This window comes from Eurypyga helias, unplaced genomic scaffold (assembly GCF_000690775.1).
Source record: "Eurypyga helias isolate BGI_N326 unplaced genomic scaffold, ASM69077v1 scaffold37425, whole genome shotgun sequence".
Lineage (NCBI taxonomy): Eukaryota > Metazoa > Chordata > Aves > Eurypygiformes > Eurypygidae > Eurypyga > Eurypyga helias.
The window spans coordinates 1-16,356 of record NW_010254027.1 but is presented as its reverse complement, the minus strand read 5'-3'; the positions used below and the strand labels follow the sequence as shown (position 1 = coordinate 16,356).

General features: G+C 36.7%; 1 protein-coding gene across 1 annotated transcript in view; it reads right to left on the bottom strand.

Moving 5' to 3' along the window:
• The window catches only part of LOC104510574 (echinoderm microtubule-associated protein-like 5), a gene marked incomplete at its 5' end in the record, with an annotated part of 40,649 nt that extends 24,353 nt beyond the window's left edge, over positions 1 to 16,296 (bottom strand). Inside the window, 10 exons of the mRNA XM_010152864.1 lie at positions 1,473 to 1,481; positions 6,204 to 6,218; positions 7,133 to 7,259; positions 9,304 to 9,505; positions 10,424 to 10,600; positions 11,367 to 11,455; positions 12,373 to 12,504; positions 13,344 to 13,496; positions 15,273 to 15,414; positions 16,169 to 16,296. Coding sequence (XP_010151166.1) covers positions 1,473 to 1,481; positions 6,204 to 6,218; positions 7,133 to 7,259; positions 9,304 to 9,505; positions 10,424 to 10,600; positions 11,367 to 11,455; positions 12,373 to 12,504; positions 13,344 to 13,496; positions 15,273 to 15,414; positions 16,169 to 16,296 — 1,174 coding nt within the window. The remainder of the gene's footprint in view (positions 1 to 1,472; positions 1,482 to 6,203; positions 6,219 to 7,132; positions 7,260 to 9,303; positions 9,506 to 10,423; positions 10,601 to 11,366; positions 11,456 to 12,372; positions 12,505 to 13,343; positions 13,497 to 15,272; positions 15,415 to 16,168) is intronic.
• Between the last annotated feature and the right edge of the window lie 60 nt (positions 16,297 to 16,356).

The following is a 16,356-nucleotide window of genomic DNA, read 5'->3' as shown; positions in this document are numbered from 1 at the left end:
GAATGTTGAAGGACACCAGAATACATTTTCCAAGTGCTTTTTTTAAAGGTGCAAAAACTGAAGGTATTTTTCATGTGCTATTTAATGTGCAGGAAAGTGACTAATGGCATATACAACACCCAGTGATCACGTACCTGCCCATATAACTGACTGCATGCTCAAAAACTGTGTGCAAATCATGGGAAGGAGAGCACGAATAACATTTGGGGGTGAATGAATGTATGGACAGGGTCAGTTTGAACATGTGGAAGGAGAGTTCCAGCCATCTATCATAGGGGAAATAAATAACTTCATATTGGCATTTTATTTCAACATGAAAAAAGAATCAGTATATATATTTTAATTTCTTGTTATGAGACCATAAAAATGGAATACAAGCATTTGGAAGTAATTTGTGAAACAAATAAACCCTTTTTCATAGTTTTAGACAGTTTCAATATTATTGATACTGCCACTCATGTTTTCTTGTATGATGTTGTTATTATATACTCTCTATTTTTGTTATTGATACTGATGATGTTATTTAATTCCAAGACTAACAGAACAAGGGATGGTCTTCTGTGCCTAATAAAAACTGCCATCAATTCTTTGACTTCCACGTTAACTTAGGACAGTGTCAATTACAGTACTTACTTCTGTTTTAAAAATCAAGTATTATTTTGGGCATGATTTCATAGATATTTTGGAGTCAGAGCTGTAATTTAAAAAAGCCCCTTTCTGTGAGGGTCACCACAGCTGCACCTCATACTCTGGGGGACTTGCAAAGAACTTAGCAGTTCATTTTGCACTAGCCTTCAGCATGAAGCAACTTTCACAGCCCTCCCCAAAAGGTGCTGGCAAGCACAAAGTAGAGAACTAATTTTAAAAGTAAGGAGGAGTTCTTTCCATCCACTTTTGGTAAGATTTTTTAAGTCACTTGTGAAACTTTAGGGGTCTGATTTCCATTAGAAGATAATGAAACCTGGTAGTTTTTAAATACTACTTCTTGACAATGATTAGTCATAATTATTTTCAAGTGTCCTGTGAGTATTAAGTGCCATTTTGGATGCACTAATGTGGATATACGTAATCTAATACTTAAATAGTTTACCAACATGTACACTGACTTCTCAGGTGAGGCTGTCCCATCAAATGTAAAACAATCCACCTTTGAGGTGGATAGCTGTCCTCTAGGGACTGACAAGAGTGATAATCTATACAACTTCATAAATATTATTGAAAAATATTATTTGTAAAACACAGGCAAGTTTAATGGTCCATGTAGCTAATTTTGTAATGGTGGGTAAATAAATATCTAGCTTACTGTATGGTACATGACTGCTATGAATCCATATAAACGTAGACTTTTTAACACAGCGATTTTCTGAAGAGTGACAGGTGCATGGTATAGCACCCAACATGACAGATGGCTTTTTAAAGAAAATGGGAGATGACAGTAAAATATGGACTAGATAGCAAAATAAAAGCATTACCTGGAACCTCTTTTCAGCAGCACGTGGGAAAGAGAAAAGAATTACTTATACAAGTTTTGCTGAAAGCTAGGTGTCAGTGAATTATTCATAGAAAGAATTATTATTGACTTTCTGGTTTACTTCTTTTTGCAACAAGGGGATTATTCACAACTTCATAGGTTATAGAAATTTATTATTTGTACAGAAAACTCCCATTACTTAAATGGGAATTATGAACACGTGTTGGCATGAGAATATATTTCTTAGGAATTATTCCTACTGTTAACAGAGAATCAGAAGCAGACCTAAAAACCTCTGAAGTGTGTCAAGTTCTTTCTTTTAAGAACTACCAAGCAATTCCACCGCAGCAAAGACTAGTTAGTTTTTAGTCTTTTCCCCATAGAGGTGAAGCAAAAATAATTTCTCTCTCACCTGTTAGGGAAAACTTTCCAGAAAATTAAGAAAACAGTGTTAACAAGTTACAAATGGGTTCTTTTTTCCCCAATAAAAGTTATCTGTTTTACTGAATCTCTTCTAATTAGCTCCAACTTTAATCTGCAGTGCAAGACTGGTGCACTAGTTCTTTATATAGCAAACAGCTAAACCTTTTCTCCCAGTAGAATTCAAGTGCATCTTGAACACGTTTTACAGTCAAGAACGTGCAATTCTTCTAGAACTACAGAATTAAATACCTTCAGACCTTTTCTCTTACAACTTTCCTGAATACGCTGAACCAAATATTCGTACAGTCAGAGGAAAATTTTTAGCTTTCATTTGGCAGTTTCAATTCTTTAATGTCCAATTCTACATTTTCAGTCTCATAATGTAAGTATGGAACGAGATTGGCCACATGGACCATATGTGACAATCAAATTAATTTTATTACATCAAATTAATAGCTGGTAAATATTTACATATATGGAAATATAATAGGATGCCTAATTGATATAAGGCAGATTTAATTGCATTTTTTTGTGCTGTCTTCATCACTGAAATAAACAAGACTTATTGGCGCTGTATTCAATATATCTGGCAATATGCCTGTATTTCAGTTATCCTTTTCCTGAGGCCTTCAATAAATGCATTTTATTGACGTAACTTCTTAGGCCCTGTTGATAAAGTCATTCTACACAGATCACGACCCGAACACAAATATTGCATTCCTCCTCACTGGGCCATACAATTGTTCCTCTTGACACTTCTTTCCTGGTCGTATCTGATTATTTTGGCTGCAAAACAAATACTTTTTTTCCTTGCATTCAGAACAGGAGATGCTTTGGTAAACCTTGATACCTTGGTAATTGGCTTTTTGGTTTTCTCAAAGACATGAGTTAGCTCATATTCGTGAGAAAAAATAAGTTACCCCAAACTGGTAAAGGGAGACCATTCTTTTCCATAATGCTTTTCTAGTCTATTGCTACTGCTCAGAGACACAGTAATACAACTAACTAATGCTAATGGAATTCTTGATTGTGAAGAATGAAATGTCCAGAAATTTCAGGGTTTTCAGTCTCAAGGTTAGAATCACAGCATGGTTTTGGTTGGAAGGGACCTCAAAGACCATCTAGTTCCAACCCCCCTGTCATGGGCAGGGACACCTTCCACTAGACCAGGTTGCTCAAAGCCTCATCCAGCCTGGCCTTGAACACTTCCAGGGATGGGGCATCCACAGCTTCTCTGGGCAACCTGTGCCAGTGCCTCACCACTCTCTCTGTGAAGAACTTCCTCCTGATATCTAATCTAAACCTCCCCACTTTCAATTTCAACCCGTTATCCCTCATCCTACCACTACAGGTCCTTGTAAAAGGTTAATGCCCTCCACTAACGTATATTCAAATGTGCAGAAACGGATTCACAGAAAGGTTAGCTTCAAAACGCCCTGCCTTCTTCTTTCTAAATCTTTCTAAAAAAGAAAAAGGTAAATTTAAATTTCACTGTATTCTAATTTATTCTGCAAACAGGATGCACAGAGAGAGGGAAGAAACTGCTAATAGAAAGTGGCCTGCTATAATTTTTGATTCCTGGCTTCTCCTCTCGCCCAAATCACACACACTAATAGAGCAAAACAAGAGGACAAGAGGATAAAGCTGATCTTTTTGTAAAAAAACAACAACAACAAAAAAAAAACAACAAAAAAAAAAACCCTTTGAAATTTGTACTATTTACATTCCCATCAAGTCACTAGACTGGGAAACAAAAAGAAAAAAATCAAATTGCATTCTGTCCATTTATACAAAAGATAGGGAAGATGTTCGTATAAAATCTCTGAATTTCAGCGGCAATTACAAGGCGATAATTGTAAGGTTCAGATACAAGAAGCCTCATTTCAGTAGCTTCCTCCCTCTCTCACACCCCTTGGTCTCACAGCCTGTGCCATTTTATGTTTTCAGCAGAAGTTAAAACAAGTATTCCAACATCAATGATATATTATGGTAATTTTACTGCTAGAGAATGGCATATCATTAGTAGAGGTGGCCTTAAACTACACTGCAAGCAAGCCTTAAACCAACTGACCCTGAAATCTTGAGTTCTAGCATCCAAAGATTTTCAAAAAAACATGCCTGAAATTTAAGGCTTCAACATATTTCTATGAAGCATGTCAACTTTTACAGCACTGTTGTGCAGGGGAAAACAAAAGAATACAAAAATTGTTATTTCATGGGAAAAAAGTAATTTATGGGCAAACCCAGAAAACTGAGAACAGGACACTATCTCAGTTGGAGAGCAAAAATAATCCTTTGTTCAGATTCATGTTCTGGGAATTGCATTTACATTTTTGATTAAGGGTCACTGGAAGAAAATGATTATGCTACACCAAAAGTGGAATCCCACATTCCATACCTCACAGAGAAGTTACCTGCCCACCAGACTGCAGTGTTTTGCAGCTTCTTTTGATTATTCTCCCTTTCTGACCACAGGGATTCTCTCATTTCTTTCTGCAGAGCTTTAGCAAAAAGGAGTGACACAGTTTTGACCTACCTGGTGATGTGTATTTGAATTTTTCATAGACTAAATGGCCTAAAACTCTGATTTCCTACGTTATCCTACTACTTACAACATAAAAGCTGAGACCAACTTAACCTTTCTAACAATATTAGAATCAAAATAATTCTAGTGAATCCATTTTTGGCACCCAGTTGAGTAATTTCTGAATGTATATCTAGGCCACCGTCTCAGACTGCAACTGCTGGTCTCACAAATAGGCTTCTGTGAGACAGAAGTAGGAAGAAGATGAGATTTCAGGTATGCTTCTTCCTGTAGTGTTCTCTTATTGTTTATCTCATTTAATACTCTGGATACTAAAAATCATATCTGTTCTCTATATAAGCAAATTCACTACTCAGGATAAAGTAAATCTCCTTTATACACAAAGTCAGAATTACTTAGAAGACATTCTCAGAAGCACATGCTACACTGGTGTGTACCTGTGATCCTGAGAATACACAGATTCCAAGAAAGTGTAATGACAAGAAAGTATCTCTTCTAATGTTTGGCAGTCTTTGTAACAAGCCTACACATAACATGGAATGCCAAGGATGTACCACCCACACTCTGAGCAGTACACCCAAGTACCTTGAAAATGAACACAGGAGAAAAGCCTGTATAACTTCCACAGAAATACTGACTTTACAGATAAGAAAGAAAAATGTAAGCCTAAAACAGGAATTAATTTGATAAAGGTTGTTAGTGGTATGATCTAATATTTAGATGAAGACAGTGGCTTTCTTGATGATGTCAATTTGTCTGTCACCACAGGGATGTGATTTCATTGCGGAAACGGGCCCAGTTAGGTATGAGAAGGGTTCTCCTTTCTTAACCAGTGTAGGTACAAATGTCCTGGCAGCTCAGTCTACAAGGCTGGTGAGTGGCCTACAGCCTAAGGATCTGTTGTGCTCCAAATGTAATGGCATGTTTTTGACTACGAATATATTCTAAATGGAGTATGTGTAAAACTCATTACCTGTTGTAGGCACCTAAGCTACTGACCCTGCATATATCAATGCTGGGTAGGCCCAGCAGCTCAGACCCTTAAGCAGTGTAGGTGCACTGGTGAAATGCTGCAGCCAAGTCAATAATGCTCCTCTCGTCCCCGAAGCTTTATAAGCTCCAACACAGTGGTGCAGATGTGGTGATACTGCCCTTATAGCCTCATCTCTGCACCATGGTCCCTGCACTTTTTATTTCATGCTGGAACTCTGTACCAACACTGTGACATACTCTTACAGAAGTCCACATCAGTTAGGTGAGCTCTTACCAGTTGCTTAAGTCAAGCTGTTCCTTAGTCACTCCAGAGTGTGGAGGAAAAGAGAATTCACACACACATTTCACACAGAGTGGCAGGGGTTGGATGGGACCTCTAGAGATCATCCAGTCCAACCCCCCTGCCAGAGCAGGATCACCTGGAGTAGATCACACAGGAACAACTCCAAGCGGCTTTTGAAGGTCTCCAGAGAAGGAGACTCCACCCCCTCTCTGGGCAGCCTGTTCCAGGGCTCTGTCACCCTCACAGGGAAGAAGGATGAGATCACCCTTCCCAAATACTCAATTTAGCACCCACTCATATCTAGTCAGACTGAGAACTGGGCTTATTCTTTGTCCCTTATCGCTTTTCTACCCATTAACAAGCTACTATTTAAGAGTGAACAGTTAAAGCCTTCACTTCTATTTCAAAATATAGCAAGTATATTCTGTTGCAATGCAGCATAAGTTATGAAAGCATGTTTGATCTTGGACTTTGTGTAAAGAACTTACCTCACTACCCCCTGCCTTCACAGGAAGCAAAAGGAAAGGGAAATAAAATATAAAATAAAAATTAGTATCTACGAAGGTAGACTTACTAAAACATTTACCAATCTCACATACGATTAACTTTAGCAGAACACAAGTTAAAATGCATACAGTAACCATATTCTGGTTTTATTCTCCACAATAATTCTATTTGAAGGTTTAGGGCCCCAAACTTTTAAACAATGCAGGTAATGGAATCCTTTCATGAACTTTCATGTATTTTGAATCAGAACCTAGTTACCTTACTACAGAATGAATTTTCTTTAATATTTTATTTTAAACTGAAAACACAACTCAGCTTCCAGAAAAAATTATTGAAAAAATACAAGAGGTTTACATTAAAAAAAAATATAAATCTTAAATCACAGTTTTTATTAACAAACATATATATAAATGCAAAATGTTGATACCATGTACATTATTTCTTCTTGATTTCCACATCAAATATATCTAATTAACAGAAAGACCATTTTTCATTTTCAGTGTAAGACAGGGAGCCACAGCTTTATGCTCAGGCATCCATTCTTTCCTTCAGCGAAAGAACTTGGTAACAACAGACAACACCGAAACTCCCACAGACGTCAGGTTGCGTTCCTCAACAAGGGCATGACAGATGTCAGCTTCACTGCAGAAAGAGGCACGTGCATTGTAACAGTTCTCATTCCTGCAGAAAGTTTTCAATTTGCTTCCTCTGTATCTTTACTCCCAATTGCACTGTGTTGCGTTTTCCTCACTTCCCTCTCTAATACTAGCATTCCTCAAGCTGAAGAAATATTTCCACTCTTTTCGTACATAGCTGTTTAAGATGTATATATATTCCGACATAATTATGTTTTATTATTAATCATCTTTTCAGATTGCTTTCTTGGCAAGAATTGTAATTTAGCAATTACCTTTCATCTAAGGTTGGCTCCTTTTGTTGCAGATGAGGCTTAATTCCAAACATTGGTCTAATGTTTGTTGATAAGGCTTTGATGGTGTAATTAATTTCATTTTCTCTTGTCACATCACTGTCATAACCTAATAAAATCAGAGTGAACGGTACCAAAACAAAATAAGACACCTGAAGAAAAAATTAAATCACAATCTGTGCAGCTTTCAACAATGTACTGAACTACAAAAACTATTATACCATGTATTATTAGTAACAACACAAAACAGAAACAAAGTAGCTGGGAATAATGAATATTGTTAATCATTTTTTCCACAAAGATAATGTAGAGATTTTTTTTTTTTCTTAGAATGTCTTTTGTTAACAAAGATTCAAGGGACATTCAAAGCTACCCCATTTCTGCTTGGCTGGGGCCTTAACTCAGGGTCACTAACAAAGGACCCCGCTGCATGATACTGCCTGTTAAGTTCTGTGAGTTTCAGCGCCAGGTTGCTCTCAATTTCAGGATCCATCCATTAGGATGGAATCTATAGGTCTGCACAGGGTTCCTACACAATGCTTAGGGACAGTCAGGCACATCAAGATGATGTTTACTATACTAAATATGGCAAAAAGGCTAAATAGTGACAGGTTGTTACCCTCCATTTTTTTCAAAGATCAAGATTCCTAATGCCAACTTTATGAACAGTTCTTAACACTAACTCAAATTAATATGACCTGATGAAAAGAAACTTTTTTGAACAAAGAAGTCAATGTCTTTTTTCTAAAGCTTAATGGACCTGGAGCCTGGAGAAGAGAAGGCTCCGGGGAGACCTTATAGCACCATCCAGTACCTGAAGGGGCTACAAGGAAGCTGGGGGGACTTTTTACAAGGTCCTGTAGTGACAGGACAAGGGATAACAGGTTTAAATTGAAAGCGGGGAGGTTTAGATAAGATATCAGGAGGAAGTTCTTCACAGAGAGGGTGGTGAGGCACTGGAACAGGTTGCCCAGAGAAGCTGTGGATGCCCCATCCCTGGAAGTGTTCAAGGCCAGGCTGGATGAGGCTCTGAGCAACCTCGTCTAGTAGAAGGTGTCCCTGCCCATGGCAGGGGCGTTGGAACTAGATGGTCTTTAAGGTCCCTTCCAACCCAAACCATTCTGTGATTCTGTGATTCTGTGACCTCTCTTTCAGAGTATTTTCTGAATACATAGCTTAAGAGGGTTCTGTGTAAAGCACTAGAGCCTACCGAAGCCTACTGGGCGAAGATGTGCTAACAGGTCACAGGCAGAAGCTGAACAATGACTCTGACAATTGCAATTTTTGATTCAGAAAGTTAAAGTTGACCAACTCTCCTGTAGGCAATTAAATTACTTTGCAGATGTAGTTTTCAATATTTTTAAGCAGTAAGAGCATAAAAACTCTTCTCCAATTAATGTTTAATATGTCTCTAATATAAAAAGTGTCCCTTTGGTAATTTAGCAGATTTTAGTGAAAACTGATGTCAATTTATTACATAGAATTATTTAAAGAGTAGCAGTGACAGTTTAAAAATCCTTGAACACTGAGGAATTGACAAGGAGGAAAAAACTGCACTTGGGAGCAAAGGGAACAAGTTTGGAAGCTTATGAACTCTTGGAAACCTAACATGAAAGGAAAACATTAAGTATAGCACAACCAACAGAAGTTAATTCTAGGAGATGTAATTAACACTATATAACTAATCGTATTATGATCTTGCAATAGATTATTCCATATAGGAGTATCAGTCTACCTATGGTTTCACGTTATGGAAATAGGTGCTGTGAGATAACTCTCACATTACACAGATTTCAACATAATTCCATTTGAATTAGTGCCCAAATGTAAGCTGTGACAAATGTATTTTTCCGTACAGATTTTTGGAAGTTATCTATATTAGGCACTTATTTTTTCATTTAAAAGATGTCAAGAGTCATCTTACATACTCCGACTCACAGCTTAAGTCAAACACTCGGTTAGCATTTTCTTTGCAACAGTTCACCAGTCCTTCCCCCAAAATGAGATTTTACTTAACGTTTCTGAAGCATCTTCACTATTTAAAATTAAAGCAATCATATATAAAATTCAATTATGTCTAAATTAGCAGTTTTTCATTAAAAAAGTCGTCTTGAGATAGCATAATCCAGCTACTCTTATAAATTATTACTGACCTCCATCTTCTTCAGAATCTAGATCAGACTCTTCACTGTCACACTGCCTGCTATCCCGATGTCCTTCCATCTCGAAAGTCCACAGCATTAAAGAGGTGTCTGCTCCTCCAACAGTGACCAACAAACTGTCATCATAGGTCCAACGGACATTTGTTACATGCGTACTGTGAGCAACATACCTCTTAAATTTTCCAAACTTTCCCTAAGGAGGGAGGAGAAAGGTCACAGATCAAATTTAACCAGTCCGGTAGAATAAAAAATGGAATGAGATGCCAGTGCACAACAACATGTTCTTAACTTCTTTACGGTTTTTGCTTTAGCTGGTTTGCATTTGTATGTATCACCACTTGCCAAGTTCCTGTCCTGTACTAATTTATTGAAATGATAACCATATTTCCACACCAAGCATGCAAGAATTTGTTTATAAACATACTCCAGCAATAAACACTGCATGATTTTTCCTAAGAGAGAAAATAATCTAACAAATTAAGAATAAAACACACAGAATACTCTGAGTCAATACTTGTGCATTATTACAATCCCTAGCATGGCAAATTATTCCGAATTGAAGACATTTACTGATAAATATACGTGAAAACTAGAAAGGTTCTAGAAGCCAGTAAAAATATAATGTGCTCCTGAAATGGCTTTTCTGTGATGTTTGATTAAGTAATATTAAAGGTCTTCATTTTAGAGAAAAAAGACTGAGGTTGGACAGAACGAAGATCTATAAAACCAGTGAAAGGAAGGTGAGCAATATAAAATAATTGCTTAAGGGGACAAAACCAACACCGATAAAAACCACACTGAGGATGTTATGCCTTAGATACTATTAGACAGTGCCTGTCCCATTCCCACTCTTACAGTTCTCTCTATGCATTTGCCACTGTCAGTGACAGAACTACTGCATGAGATGGCTCTTTAGTCAGACCTGAAATGGTCATTCTTACTAATGGAAAGGTTAATGCCTTGCAGATTGCAGGGTAAAACAGAATGCCTGCTTTCATCATAAAGACAAAAGTATAAAAGCACTATTTTGTTCTGAGTGATGAATTTTTACAGTTTTGAAAAGGCAGTTTCATTAATCAATCTTCTCCACGACCGGCTGAAAACTACTTACTTTAGCGGGGTATCGAAACAGTTTCACAAATCCAAAATCATCTCCTGTGGCTAATACTTTACTATCACTAGTGAGGCACGAAGCAGTTACATCTGTGACTTCACCAATTATTGGCCAGATTCCTTCACAGCAAGAGCCCAAAACACTTGTCCATGATGCCCAACCAATCTTTTCTACCTACAAAAACAACCTGTTTGAGACAGAGCATGCTTCTTCCCAGGCAGTTTTCTTCTACATCTGATTTAAAGTAAAAGTCCTTGCACAGAAAGGTAAGTCACATCTAAAAGACAGTATTTTAACATATTAACCACTTATTTTCTGACTTCAGTATTTCATTCGACCCCCTTAATTTTACCTCTATTAACTTCTAGTCCCAAAATCTCTAGAAGTATTAAATAAATGACCTTACCTGCCCTTCCAGACTACAGAAAAACAAATTACGTTTTTCAACACTGCCTGTCAGTTCATAGAAAATATTATTTAAAAATTATCCATTTTCACTCTCTGCCCTATGACAATGCCCTATGTCTGAGAAAAGAAATCAATATTATAGCTACAATATACTACACTTGGCTGCGTATATTATGTATACTAGATTGCATTGTTATGTAAAGACAGACGTATGGTCTTCCACAGCGAAGTTAGGGTTAGGTAATCTGCAACAGGTTTTCAAAGGTGTTTAGGTACCAAGAGAGGCGTAGAGAAGTCCAGTGAAATCTTCATGAGTGCTTATGTCAGCCAAATGTCCATTTTCTAACAGAAGAGACAAATGTGATATCCCCTAGCTATTTTATCTTTATGGTTACGTTATATAATTTAACAGGCTGCAAATAAAGGACAGCAAATACCTAAACAGTTTTATACATCATTGCCTCTTATGTGATATACACTGTTGTATAACTCTAGTTTGCAAAGTTGTTAAGGCAGCAGTCTATTTCCTCACCTCCAAACTAGGAATTGTCTGTTTTTTCCCACGAGGAGCTTCAAAAAACAACTGCTCTTTAGCACCAGTGTTGACTTGCAAGAGCTTCCCTATAAAACATACTGTATATTAATGTTAAATAGAAGATTCCGTTTTACAGAAAAAGAAAACAATCCAAACAAAAGGTTATTTTGAAATTTTTGTTTCTAACAGCATTACACAGATGATTTGTTTCCACTGGAAAAAGTTGCACACATAAACAGTAGATCTCTAAGTGTGGCCCTATGAAGATCTGAATCCTTTGACCCGTCACGTTCACAGTTCCTCCTCTCCTTGAAAACCATAAGAATGAATCACTTTTCTCCTGTTTATGGTTGTTCCATCAGATGACAGTGTACTGGGTCTAATTCAGAGCCTGTTTGTGACAACTGGCTGATCAGTATGCATATGCTCTTGGCAACAAGAAGCACATATGCTGCCTGGCCAATGGCTGGTTCCAAGCAGCTGTCTTCTGCTTGCCTACTCTTTCACATTAATTTTAAATTGGACTTTTTCAAAAGTGATTACGTAGAGGAATAAGAGCAGGAATTAATAGGTTGCACAACTGCACTGCCTTGTTTTTATATGACAGAGGACTAGAGTTACTGTTTAAATGAATCACATACTAAGACACAGGAAGACAGGGAATTGTCTTTCTGCTATTTCTGACAACAAGGATACGTATCCCTGAGCTAGTGATGCAACTGCACTATGCAGTACATTATTCAAGACGTCAAACAATAGACACAGAAGATGCTAAAAAAAACCCAAACCAAACAAACCAATCTGTAGACAATCTATTTTACTTCAAATTGCACAACTTCTAAATATCCATATAGCAGTAAAAAATCATTCGGATGCTATGAGCATATTCATAAACTGAAGAGACAAATCTGTCAGTGATACGAAATTCATACTGTAGATGCAATGTATTTAGTCTATAATGTAATCAATCTTCCACTAGGTTTTGAACATGCATGCTACTTGCCTCTTATGTCCCAGTCCATGTGTGTGATATAGCTGGAGGCTCCCTTGCAGATTCCTACTCGTTTACTGCTCATTACATTGTAAATATCTACAAAGTTGTCACAGGATGCCACAGCTAAGTACTTTCCAGCCCCTAAAACACATCAGTAGAAACAAGACATTTCCAAAAATTGTAGTGATCTGTATATTAAACAAAAGTACATTCTGAAATTTAGCTATATGCAACTCTGATTTCTTTGAAATGAGCTTGCCAATTTATACACAGCCCCTGACAGACTAATGTTCATATCACATATTCAAAATCAGTATGAAATAAACAACCATCACATCTTTACAAACTGTTTGATAATATTTTAAACATTTCTTGCACTCAGAGTAGTAGGGCTTAGGTAACCAGAAAGTAATGTTGCATAAGAACTGGCATCAGTAATTGGCATTAAATTTATTCTACAGAAGAGTGTTTTCACTGAAGTAGTATTATCAGTTTGCGCCAAACATTTGAATTCCTAAATAAGAGCTGTACTATGTAAAAAAAAAAAAAAAAAAAATCTAGCCTCGCTGGGAGTGCTAAACACTGTAAGGGGGAAAGGATTAAAAAGAAGATGCCAGAACTTTCTGACACATCAGTTTCAAGCATTCTCATTAGCTAACAGTAACTGCAGTGAAGCGCCAAACTTGTGCGGCTCGTGAAGTGGGAGCCTAGGCACCTAGGGAGGCTGCTGGACATTTGTGACTTACAATTGATTGTTGTGTTCAGGTGATTACTATGAGTAAACCTATTCCAATCATCTCATCCTTAAAAGGAGTAACATAAGATGTCACACCCAATATTTTTTACAACGTTAATATTAGTCTTGCCGACTTATTTTTTACATGCAAAAGAGTGCTACAAATATCTGTTTTATCTTTTAAAAGTTATATAAAGCTTGTTTGAATGATCTTGATATGAAGAGCTTTATTTTGATCACTTACCAGGAGAAAATCGAATCTCTGAAATAACATCTTTCCTGTGTTGGAAAGAGACTAGATCCTCCAGGGTATCTGCATTAACTATCAGAAAACTTCCATCGTTGAGACCAACCGCTAATGCTTTTCCATCAGGAGAAAAGCAGCAACATCTACCTCCTATGTGGAATACAGAAATGACATTCAGGTACATATACAGTGTATATACCTCTTTTACGTTTATTTTTCCAATAGTAAAGGAAAGCTGCTTTTATAGTATATAGTCTAATGAAATTTTTTAGATGCTACCAAGATAATTTCCAAGCTCTACATCCATGACAGCACACAGAAGCTATTGGCAAATCAATACACAACCACAGGATCTTAGATTGCATTTACTTGCATATTAATTGACGTTTTTTCTATATCAGTAATCAGATTACTCATTATGGTCTATATATTTTTAAATTTGCTCTCCTTCTTAGTATCTGGTGCCAGTTGTTTGTTACCATTTGCTCTGGTAAGGGTAACACAGCTGGAAAAGACCTGGACTGACAGAATCGAGTCGTTTGCTATCATGGTCACTATATCATATAACCCTTTTAATAAACATTTCCCGTTTCATTTGGAAAATGGTATAATTAGCAATCTAAACTTCTTTACAGTCAGTATATATAGATTTGTTTCCAGGCCCAAATTTTCCATTGGTGTAAATGTTTTTCCCTACTATTTGTTCCTCTAATTAACTTGTAGACAGAAATCCTTTATTTAGCTGAATCCATCACAAAGCTGCTCATTCATTAACCTGTAGCTCCTCTTTCTCCATATTCAACCTCCAGTTTAATTTCATTCAGCTGAATACAGATGAGAAGCGTGCTCCAAAAATATTCTGATTTGTATATATGATTATACATGTATACTTCAATATATCCTGGGAAAAATACATCACTATCACATGCAGTTGTCCTCCTGTGATCAGCTAGAACATCCTGAGCCTTCTGCTCCCCAGTTATCCCAGCTACACAAGACATCTTCCGTAGTCACCAAGTCTTGCCTCATTTCATTTCAATCACTGCAGTCTGCAGCAGCATCCAGTTCTTTCGGTACAGTACACAGGTGCTTTTTAAGATCGCCAAAGCATCTCAAAATGTGTCTCATCAGCAAATTAAGTTATTGCGGTTTGCATTTTTCTGCCAAAACTACTCTTAAAAATATTAAGAAATATCTGCTTCAAGACTTGAGCACACTTCACCAACTTCAGTTGAAAAAGCAGTTTAATCCCTGCTTCTGCCAGCTCATGACTCTTCTTACATTTACTTTATCAATCCAAATTAACTAAGCTTCCTATAAGGTTTGGACCAAAATGCCCAACAGAAGAAGCCTATGGATTCCTTTGTCCAGCAAAGCACATATATCATTAAAAGCTTGTTAAGGCCAGTCTGGTGTAATTTGTAAATTAGTCTCCTTATGTCACTTACAACAGATTTTCCATCTGCCAAAGCAGATCTTAGTTGTATAGTATACAATGATATTTAATGATTTTAATGACTGTTGTTTTCTTTCCCTGGCATTCTAAATCCTCCTTCTAATGTTCAGAAAGAGGAGAAATTCAACATCACTTCTAAAATGTCTTCCAAAAACGTCTAGATTTGAAGTCCTCCACTGTTCAAAAACCTTGAGGTACTGTAAGGAACATGGTAGATTTATGTACTTGGCTCAACTTTTATTGTAAATTTGCTGACTCAAATATGGTGCAGATGCAAATAACCTTAAGAGCAGTAATACACAGAAATCTTTCGTACAGATTCATTAGCTTAAGGGCTCCTTAACTTGTGAACATCAATAAAATAATTACAGAAAATAAAATAATTTATTCAGTCTTGCTCTTGAAAGACTCATAATACTAGTAAATGTCAACTGAATTCAGTTAAATCCTTTTTAAACTAAGCATCTTACCCTTCTTCAATTTGCGAACAGCTAACATACAATGGCTAGGAGATAAATCCCATATTCTTAAGGTTTTGTCATCACTTACAGTGGCACAAATAGGTAAATGAGGATGAGTAGCTAGACCCCAAACTTCCCCCTCCATGTGACCCTGAAAAAACACAAATGAATCAGATGTCTTTGAAAAATTTAAATTTGAAAAATTTAAATGTGAAATAATACATTTAAAGAGGTAAAAAAACCCCCAAAACCCAACAAAAAAACACACCCAAAACAGAGAGAGAACATGCATGTCTTTAGAGAATAATAAAGAAATATCTGAATAGAAACACAGAACACCTGGACAAAACTTCACCCTGCTACTTACAGTAAAAGTTATAGTAATCAGTACTTAGAGAAAACTTCACCCTGAGAAATAATCCTCACACACATCTAGATTTTTTCCTTTACCTTAAATTCTAACATACATTTTACAAAAATCTAGTTCTTTGCACACTGCATTGGCCACTCAGAAGCGTGAATTCAAGATCCACATGCTTTTATGAAAGAAAATCAGATGACGATACGATGTAAAAAGCCTGTTTTGTAGTCAGGCTTAAGAAATGCAGTCTGTTTGGTATAGCAAAGGAAACTGAAATGTTCGTTACATGATTACAGGAAAATCTAAAAATAAACCTCAAGGAGGCAAATTTTAAAAACAATTTTATTTTTTTTTCTTCCTGTTTGAAAGGATGCACATTAAAAAGTCATAATGGTTTAGCCTAGCATTAAAAAAAAATCTGTGGAATGTAGTCACCTGCTAACTTTACTAGTAATTAAAATGCTTCTTACTGCACAACAGTCTTTACTTGACAAATAGAACAGTGTCTGTGGTATGGAATATTTGACTGCTATTTAAAATGTACCTGAACCAGCAGAGTTATTGGTCCACTTTTATCCACCTCCAGTATTTCACCATTCTTTGTGCCCACTAAAATATGACCATGTCCTAAAGATATGGCACGTATAGAAGGATTATCTTCTAAGAGGAGACCTAGAACATTAAAATGTTAGAAGACAGAAAATTCTCTGTGCTTAGTCAGCGCGGGACTCG